Source organism: Montipora foliosa, chromosome 9, assembly GCF_036669935.1.
Source record: "Montipora foliosa isolate CH-2021 chromosome 9, ASM3666993v2, whole genome shotgun sequence".
Classification (NCBI taxonomy): domain Eukaryota; kingdom Metazoa; phylum Cnidaria; class Anthozoa; order Scleractinia; family Acroporidae; genus Montipora; species Montipora foliosa.
This window is the reverse complement of record NC_090877.1, coordinates 3,546,856-3,557,456: the sequence shown is the minus strand read 5'-3', so window position 1 is coordinate 3,557,456 and position 10,601 is coordinate 3,546,856. Positions and strand designations below refer to the sequence as shown.

General features: G+C 38.8%; 1 protein-coding gene across 1 annotated transcript in view; it reads left to right on the top strand.

The window, feature by feature from the left end:
* LOC137970265 (uncharacterized) overlaps nucleotides 1-3,215 on the top strand; it is a 9,644-nt gene extending 6,429 nt beyond the window's left edge. Inside the window, exon 2 of the mRNA XM_068816784.1 lies at nucleotides 2,026-3,215. Within this exon, the coding sequence (XP_068672885.1) occupies nucleotides 2,044-3,024 (981 nt within the window). The 5' untranslated portion in view covers nucleotides 2,026-2,043 and the 3' untranslated portion in view covers nucleotides 3,025-3,215. The remainder of the gene's footprint in view (nucleotides 1-2,025) is intronic.
* The last annotated feature ends 7,386 nt before the right edge of the window (nucleotides 3,216-10,601 follow it).

Here is a 10,601-nt window from a genome sequence, read left to right as displayed (position 1 = left end):
ATGCACGAACATAAGCAGGGCAGCTTATGTGAACTTGCAGTCATGGCGAATCGTGACTTAATCAGTTCAATATTTCACGTTATAAAACGTTCCTTTTCTGATTTATCGGATTTTCTTTGAAAATTTCCAGTAACATTCACTTTCTGAACCTCAGACTAAGAACGAAAATTATTTGAAAGCATTAAACAGTTCCACCAGAGCGAGCGCGTTGAATTTGAGGTGAATTTCCCAGAGAGTATTCAAAAATTGAATTTAGTTTAAGTGGGTCATTACAGTTAATTATGGGGAAATTTCCAGGTTAGCAGCTAAAGATATAAGGGTAGGCCGCACTGGTTACGTGACCTAAATTGCACGTTATACTAATTTTCAAATGTGTCAAGGATATCGTTGTACATGTTATATGTTTTCTGCAAGGCATTAATTTTCTACTTTTTTTTTTCATATTACACGTTTTATTTGAAAAGTATTGATCACGTGACCACAACTAAAACAAATAAAACTAACTAACTAAAGATAAATCCTGTCAGCATTACGTTGACAGGGCGAAACAACTGTGGAGATTTTGCAACAATTCAAATGTAAAGCTTAAAAGGCTACTAATTTTACCTATTACATACGTTTTTTAATCAACTTCGAGTCACGTGACCAGGCAGATGACGTCATATTCACTATCAGTGCAAAAATACCTATTTGCGGGGGGTTCATTTTATAGGAATTATTGCATCTCTTTAACACTTTTCGGGTAATTTCCTTGAGTAAAACAATTGTACTTCATGATCTTTTCAGCCTGATGACGTATTTGAGTGACGTCATTAAACTGCTGCTGTACGGTTATAATTATTGCAAGAGTTTCGGACCGTCCAACATCGCATTTCATATTCTAAAATATATCCCCTTTCAAGTGATATTAGTTAAAATGTTATATCAAGCCGTCCATGTCAAGGCCATTTTCAAGCATGATAGAGAAGTCTGGCCCCCTGACTATTACCTAAGTTGTTGGATACTCTTGGCCTAAAATAATTCAGTTTACTGACAAATCTTGTATTATACTTGTGAATACGCGATGCTGGAGCAGGACATGGGATGCTATCAGTTTCATTTTTCTTCTATGTATAAGCAGAACAAAAGATTCCGTCAGCTGTTCTCACAGGAGATAGTTTTAGTTTCAGTGGCCTTAAATCTATAGCTTCAAAGAGACATCCGAGACCAAAAATTCAGCAAAAAAATCTTTTCAATGCATGGTCGCATCATACGATTTGGTCCTCATAGTCTCTCAGTAAAAATGTTATAACAACCTGCACGTACACGTCATCATCACCTGTCCTGTGCATGACAGTGTCTACTTTGATTCATGGCTAAATTATCATGAACACGGATCAAGAATAAAGAAGTCCGTTATTTATTTTTCATTAGATATCTCCTTCATAAATTTTCCCTAAAACTTGCAGTCCTCTCATGTCGGGTAGAGTTTTATTTCCGAGCCTGATCGACTGAGTCTGACTGAGTTAGTTGCAACTAACGTGTTACTTACAGAAGGATTTTTGTAAAGTTTTACAAATGTCTTAAACAAGTTCTGAGAGTCTTTCATCGCTTTTATTAAATAGGGTAGACTCATTAATGATTCAAATGACGAAAAATGCAAATCTGAGCTGCATGATGAAAATTGTCCAATGATTTTTGTATCCTCATGATCAACTCGTGCTTTTGCATCACACTTTTGAAAGGCTCAGTCGCTGTGGCGCGTTTGCAAATCTAGCTGATGAAAACTCCATGATCATTTTTGCATTCTTAACTCAAGTGCTTTTGCATCATGGGTGTTGACGATAAAAGCCGACCTGAGACGCACCTCCGACACAGTAACTACTAAAAAAGCGGCTTTTGCTCAAAATTGTTTTGAAGCAACCCTAGAAAAAAACCTTACTGGGTGCATTCAGTTCTCTGAATTCTATGCCAGAGGATAAGAAACGTTTCTATGATTCATTGTAATGAGTCGATAATCACTGACGTTTAAGTTGTTTGCTTTAGATTATCTCTCCAGGTACGATGATAGTCATGAATGTTGCTGCTCTTTTCCTTGCACTGGCTACAACCGTCTGTGCCTACCCAGGCGTACCGAGCAAGATAGGTGACCTGATTGACAAATGGGCTCCGTTGGTAAAGCTTGCCAAGAATGAACGTTGGAAACCATCAAGTGTTGACTACTTCTTGAGACAAACTAAGATGGAAGGGTGCAGTAGCCAACCAAACCCCACGGCCTTAACAGCCTACAACCTCCAGAGATGTAATAGAAACAGTTACCTCATCACCAAACAGAATGTTGGCTGCCCTTCCTGCACTGACCCAACTGTGCTTCGTGGTCAAGATCCGAGTGACGTGCCAGTGTACGTCATCTATCGAGAGCAAAACAATTTCTTGGATATCGCGTATTGGTTGTTCTTTCCGTACAATCGCGGGAAGCGGGTCTGCATTGGGCGCTTTGTGTGGGGTCGTTGCGTTGGTGGGTATTCAACATTTGGACACCATGTTGGAGATTGGGAGAAAGTGATAGTTCGTTTTCGAAAAGTCAACACCGACTACAAGATCTACTCCATCTATCTGGCGACCCACAACCAAGAAATAACTAATAAGCATGTTGGTGAGTTCCTCTGGCAAGGTGGTAAGTTCAAGAAGGGGAGTAGAACACTGGTTATGTATGGCGGTACCCATGCAATAGTCTACAGCGCCGAGGGTTCACATGGAATTTGGCCGAATACTGGAGAACACAAGTACCAGAAAATTCCAGTTACTGGGCAGTGGCTGCGGGATGAATGCAGCAGTGGTACAAGTTGGCACACGTGGAATAAATTGAAGCCCGTTCGGTACGATCCTAATGGCCGATACAGGGGCGAGTTTACGTTCCTGGGGTTCCAAGGCCATTGGGGAAACAGAAAGAGAGGTTGCAGCGGCTTCATTGAAGAGATCATAAAGACATGTATTCTCAACGGCGGTCCAAGAGGTCCTTCCCGCTTCCCTGACTTTGGATAAAAAGATTGGAGCTGTCAAAGTGGTTGCCATGGTTACTAGTACAAGTACCAGTTTAAAGAGTAGATGAACTGTAAGCTAGGATCGTTCTGGAATAAGAAAAATTGTACTCAGTATGTAATAGAATATTATGCATTAGAATATTGTGTTTTTCAAAAGCTAAACACTCAGCAAATAAAAAAGTATGAAATTCAATAGGACCTTTGCATTCTTTCATTGCTACTTACTAGTACCATAAAGTAAAATGGTGGAACGAGCATAGCGCGTAATTAATTAGGCTTTTGTTATTAAACGATATATAGGTAAGGTTAAAGGTCAAAGCGCACACTAGCCAAAGGTCCAAACGACCGGAGCTTATCCCGGTTTCCTTAACATGCAACATGCCTAAGAGTATTGCTCCCACTGGAAAGTAAGCTAGTCCATCGCAGGGTTACTTCCCAGCAGTATGTCGCCGGTACCCGTTTATACACACCTGGGTCAAGAGAGAGAAAGTGGAGTAAAGTTCCCTGTCTTAGGAAACAACGCGACGGGCGAGGCTTGAACCCCGGACTTCCAGATCCTTTTTTTTAATACAAAATTTGTCCAAGTATTTGACACTTTTTTCCCAAAAGTCGATTTACAAGAAAAAGCCACAAGATTATCGGACTAGAACTAAATTTTAAGGCTATGAAAAGGCGATGCATTTTTTAAGTTAACTGCTTGATTCGAGTTAAGCGTTTACCCATGACCCTTCCAAGGTAATTTCAACTTTTGACATGGACAAGTTAAAATACAAAGACCAAAGTAGAATTATAAGATTAGACATTTTTGGATAATTTCAAAGCCCAATAATAACAATGCATTTATTTCCAGACAATTACTACATGGTAGTAATCGTCAGGTAAATATACTTTCGCACAGTAAAACCAAAGAAGAAAGGAAGAAAAACGTAGAGCTCTGAAAAACGCAACAAGCAGAACAATTGACTCCGGGGAGGGGGTCCCACGTGCTCGGACAAAGTACACACCCTCTGTAGTAACGATAGCCTTTAGCCGGTCTTCCCTGTCACGCCGAACAGTCTCCGACAGAACGAACCTGCATGGTAAGACATCAACATAGTTTCATTTCACCCTACATTAATAACACAAAATATTGAAAACATCACCTTTTACAATAACAAAGAGAAATGAAGTCTTACTTTTCATTAAAATTGCCTTCATTAAGCTTCAGCGTGATCTCTTGACCTTCCGCATGAGTCGCCGCGAATCTTGGGATAGCACCACTTGGTCCAAAGCAGTTTCTGCGCAAGCGCGAAGGTTTCGGCATGAAATTTCTGGAGCTACGTGTCGCTTTACCCCGGACAGCGGCTGCTGCACCCGACGCAAAGCGGTCCAGGACTCCCGCGGTTGGTTTGGCAAATGTTCCCACAATTCCTTTACCGATACCAGTTATGAAACCCTGATATCTCGCTTTAAGCTTCTATCCAATAATGGGCATTTTGCAGTTAGTCACTCAAAACGGTACAAAACCAAACCGCCGTGGTGGAGAGCAAATGACGCACTAGGAGAAGACAAACAAAAGAAATTAGAACGATTTTCGTATGACTTTGCAAAATGGTTTCGGTAAGTTTTCGTTATTTGTTTTATCAGCCAATGGATGAAAAGATCAAAACATGGCCTCTTGGGTTTCCCGCCAAGAAAACCCTAATATGCAGAAGGCACTGTCCGATTGGTCAATCGTGTTGCAGTATGACGACAAAGTGAAGCATCGGTTGATTTCTGGAAAGTTCTCGGACATGAAGTTGTTTCTTCCGAGCCGCGTGCGTTTGTATCCGTTCGATAAACCAATCAAATCGCTCTGTTTCCGTTCGTTTGTTCTATCTGTTTTGGTCGCGCCTTTTCATTTCAAGGTCATTAGTAAAATCGCTCTACTAGGTACAATAAGTGACCTCTTTGTTTGTTTAGTCCCAGTGCGTCCTTTTATCTCCGGCATGGCGGTTTTATCCCACGTGGATGACATGCAAGAGCCTCTTAGCCCCTACAACCGAAAGGTTACATGCACCTGAATAACTCGTGAAAGTGCACTTACCGACACGCCAGAGTTATGAGCGCCCTCTATTGCTTGTGTCTGAACAAGTTTTGGATTTGCATGCCCCTCGGATTTCTACAATCAATCTGTAATAAGTGTTTTTAAAAACAAGTTAAGAAGTAAAAATCCAGAATTTTATCCAAATCAATGCGTAAAAAAAAATATATTCATTATATAATTGTTTCTGAGCAACCCTAATCCTGAGAACGAAGGCACTCACAAGCAATACAAAAATAAAGGAAATCACTCAGTGGGAACTGCTAAACGATTGTACTATGAAAAAAGAGTAGAACAGGTGAAATCAAATGTCAAAGGTACGTGGTCCTTGTTAAGCAAGATTTCAAATTGCAAAAAATGCAGTCCCCACTTACTCTCCCCTTTTGAAGCGGAAGTTTCTGATGTAAATCAGCCAGCTGCCTTATTTTGTAATTATTTCACAAATATTGGCCCCAATTTAGCTAAGAAAATTCATATTTGGAAAAATCCTTAAAACCGTTTCTACCGGAGAGCATGTTGAATACCATATTTTTAGAGGAAGTTAATGGGCAAGGAGTCATATGTAGGATCAGTCGTTCTAGGGCAGCAGCAGGTTATGATGATGTTTCAATGACAACAGTAAAACAACTATTGGTCAAATCAGTATTCCCCTGACAAAAGTAATCAATTTATCAATAAAATGAGTCGTAGTTTCAGATAAACTTAAAATTGTGCGAGTCATACGGTTGTACAAATCAGGCGAGGGTAACGTTTCTTTAAACTACAGACCAGTTTCAGTGTTAAAAGACTTTTCCAAAGTCTTAGAAAAAGTACTATTCAATCCTTTACTTGGTTTTCTTAACAAATGGAATATTATTTCCAAGTCAGTATGGTTTTTGGAATAATAATTACACCGGATACGCATTCGAACATATTAATTTTGTATAACAACATTTCCTCTTCTATCATAATAATGAGTTAAATGTTGTGGTTTTTATTGAATTGTCCAGGAACTTTGACACCCAAGACAACAACATTTCTCTTAAAAAAACTACACCATTAGAGTTTTCCAGGCACTGCACCGAGTTGGTTTAAAAGTGATCTGATTAATAAGCAACAGTTTGTTGAATTTAACGGTCAATGGTCATCGTCTCGAGAGATACCGTGTGGAGTGCCCCAAGATTCGATTCCAAGGCCGCTCTTTCTTCTTTACATAAATGACTTGTGTAATGTGGCTAAGTTTTTATTTTATTGGCTGACAAAACGTATTTTTCTTTCTTTCTCTGTCGTAAAGACGCTAATTATCTGTCATAGTATGAGGATCGTAGACTGTAAAGCGAATGCCTTAAGACTAACTCAAGGTTTTCATTGTAGTCTGAGAACTGGATTGCTGTCTGTGAGTCTGAGAAAGTCTGTGACACGAAGACAGAAACGAAAAACGGATATCTGAGAGGAAATTTTTTAATATTATTTTCCTTTGCTGCGGCAATGTTTCGTAGCATTTATCAAGTATTCTGGGACCCATATTCCGTCCTCACGAGCGCACTTCACAATTAAGGATTACTCCTTGTTTCTAATAATAGGATTTATAGAGAATATGCCGTTGTTTTAGTAAAAATCCAAACATGTGCACCGTATGTATCATCTCGAGCTCCAAAGCAGACAGGATCATTGTTGATTTTTTGCCACACGTTTACACTGATGTTTATCAAAAATCTACAGATATTCATCCATATCTACACTGGACCTCTGGCAGTAAGTGCATGAAAAGTCTGGGGAGAGGAAAAATAGTTTAAAATTTAGGAAAAATATCTTTACAATTGCCCCTGTGTTTCTAGCAGCCTGCTACTGCTCGCAGTCTACGTTTACGAGAGTAAAATCGAAAGGAAAGTCTGAAAAAGTGTCATTTGGTATGTCCTAATTTTTATACCAAAAGTTCTCTATATTGTTGGCAGCAAGGATGGCACAGTCCGGCGGTTAGTGCGCGGCCATGATGCAAGAGATCCCGAGTTTGATCCCTGGATCTCACATCCTTGTTTCGACTTCTTTTCTTTCTGTGTAGCTAAATTAAATAGCTTTAACCCTTAAAACGAGCATTGATTGAGATGGGGGAGTAAAATGAGTGCACCGTCAACCTCAGGTTTGTCATGCAGTTAAATTAGGGTTAGGAGCGATGTACATTAAATATGGACGCTTTACGTTACTATTTTTTATGTGACATAATTAGCAACCCTTGTACTTCCACTTATTTGCTTCAAGTCTTTGTTCGGATGGTTCAGTTTGCAGAGATTTGTTGACTACCAAAATTGAAAAAACAGCTGATTCTAACTTGGATTAGCAATAGAAGATGACGATTGAAAGTCATCCTGACTTCATTTTCAAGTCATTCAACAAATGAACGTTTGAAATTGAAATAATAAGTGTTTGTGTTGTTTTTCAGCCGATGAATCAGTGTACATGGTGTAAAGTGTTAAATGTTTTATGTCTTACGTATTGTCAAATAATTGTTATTAATTTTGAATGACTTGAAAATGGGGTCAAGATGACATCGAAATGTTGTCCTCTGACTCTAATCTTTGTTTCCAAAATTTATGCTTTTCAAAATATTGTCTTTTTCTATTCTAACATGAATTAAGGTCCATAATACCATTTATTACCAATTTTAGCCCGCTTTTCCCTTGTTCATCCTGATGAGTAATGTTACGTTGCATTATAATAATATTTTTTTTGCATACAGGTATATGCATACTTTCTGTATTTAGGTTTCACTGTCTTGCAGCATTCACCAAGGTACCTGAGAGAGTTGTCAAATATGAATATTCTTGCACCGACCCATCCAATGAATTATTTCATTTTATACCGCTGTATTTTTTTCAGTTTTGTTAAGAACTGAGAGCGCGGTCAGCAGAAAAACAGATAGTTCAGCAGAGAAGAGTGAGGAGCTTGCCGACGACAATGGTGATCATGTTGTTAAAGATAAGGCAGCGATATCATCCCCTGTGTCTCATTTATGGGCAACTGAAGATGGTGATACACCACTTTTAAGACCTGAGGATGCTGTAAATTGGGACAAATACAATGTAAATTATTATGTCACAATTTTAGGCTTCAATCCACAAACTAAATCACATAAACCAATAATCTTGGTTCATTTAATAGTGTAGCAGCTCTCGTAACGAATAATGGGATTGGCTCGATACCCAAACTTAAAACAAAGCAGTAATTAGCAGCTCTCGTAACCTGCTATTGTTTGGCATTGTAAACAGATTCTATCGTTTAAGTCTAAGTCATTGTTTCAAAAGTTTAGTCTTTTGCTTTTGGGTTAGGGTATCGTCACCCAATCACATTATACGTTACGAGAGCTGCTACATGGGTTCATTACATGTACATATTATTTTCTGGTCTTAGCTGCCGTCTTATCAAAGCTACAAGTAATCAAGAATCACAGATTGGCTACAGCTAATGTTGGTGAGAGGTGAGCAAAAATATCTTGGTCCCATGTCTACAAAATGCTTCCTCACAAACGTTTTCTTGCCTTAAACTTACTTGCAATGAATGCTAAGAGTTGCTGGAAAAGTTCGTAATGATTTGTCCTTTTGTACTCCTGTGTGTGACGTTAAGTCAAATGAAAATCAGAAATGGTTGATACTACTGTAGATTGAATGATTGCAACTTACAAAGTTATAATTCGTGACCCAATGTTTCAACAGTCCTGTCAAGTGTCTTTATTAGGGGTTACCTTAAGTTGTAACAACAAGAACACTAACGAAACGCTATCCTTAAAATTAATCAAAGTAAAATACTATACGACTTCTTTGATAATACATCACATTGGCAGGCTCTGAACTACTCAATTATAATTTATTGGAAAAATACCACATCCACTGCACAAATGGTCACCATAATAAACTATGCTTTCAAAGCTTTCTTGTGTAAGTGCAAGACAAATTACAAATATTCAAAGAAATCGCAGTTTCAAAAAAGTGTTTTCAAAATTTTGTCTTAGTTATAATGTTTCTATTTTCAATGTGCCAATGTAGGTCTAACGTAATTGTAATTTAAGTAGGAATTGGCATCATAAGCGAGATTATGGTATTAATGTAAGTTGAACTGTTTGTAAGTAATCTTAGTATTGTTTGTATTGGTAGTATTGTTTAAAACTAAAGTTTAAAAAGTAAAAGAAAAAAGAAAAATTTGTATAAACAAGGGCTCTTTTGTACAGGAGGTAGTGTGAACACCCACACTGCTTGAAGCTTAAATAGTGCTAACCAGCTTTGAATGTGATGACAACCTAGAGATTTAACCAATGATTGTCCCTCATTAATTAATCATGCTTGAGCAACAGGACCCACATACAAACACTTGCAGGAGTGTGAAGACGGTGGGTCACAAATTCTGACTATGCAAGTTGAATAAAATATTCAAATCATGATAGCATCAAACCAGTCTCATCGTCCATCCAACTGCAAGTGGAATCTAAACTTTGTTCATTTTTATCGTTTAACAACTGAGTTGCAAAGTAGAGGTCCAGTATTTGTAGCCAGCTCCTCTGGAGATGGAGACTGCTCCCATGACTGGCAAATCCTGGCAAGCCAGCCATGAGTCCCCACGTGGGAGGCGAGAGAAGCAGGCACCCATAACACTGATAGAATCAGTGAAAAAGGGTAGGGTAGGGTGAGACATCATGAACCCCAAAAAGACACAACGGGATCCGGGCACATGCTACATAATGCCACCGCTGACCAAAACAACTGCTCCACATTTTCTAACTCCCTCAAATTGCACTTAACTGCATTATGCAAGTTAAAAAAGTGTAGTATTTTTGTAAAATATCACAAAATACAATAAACATACCTGAATTTAAACATATTGCTATGTATATGTATGAAATAATGCTCTACATCATTATTGTACATCAAGTTAGTGCATTGGTAAATTTGATTTAGCCTTGACACACTTCTTGTGGACTCTCAGATCTGGTCAGCAGTCCTTTCTAGTGGCTTTTGATGTTTACCAGCCTGGAGTTAACTTCAAAAAGACCAACCCAGGCCCTCCTGACTTCTGTATAACTGTGTGCAGGTATGCAATTAGCTACCATTAACATTTCAGTTCTTTGAGAGTATTTTATTTTAACTATTATCACTTCATCGTGACTGGATGACATCGGTATTGAATGCAAAAAAACCTTTTTGGGCATACAGTGTATATATATTGCCTTGATCTCTTATCGTGTTAAAGTTTAAATTTCCAATTTTCAGTTCAAAAGGTTGCCAACTTTGGGCAACCGTCATTGGTTGGTTGAGCATCGTGCTGCCATGCGGGAGGTCGCGGGTTCGAGCCCTGGCAACATCAAAACTCAGGATCGTAAAATAATTAAGGAGAAAGTGCTGCGTTTGCAATTTTTAAACCGTAGGCCCGGTCTCACCGAGATGTTCCTTGTTCATACATGCAAGTTCCCTATGAGGCATTAAAGAACCCACACTATTCGAGGACAGTAGGGATGGAGCTCCCGGTGTTGTGGCTGTCCTTTGTGAGTG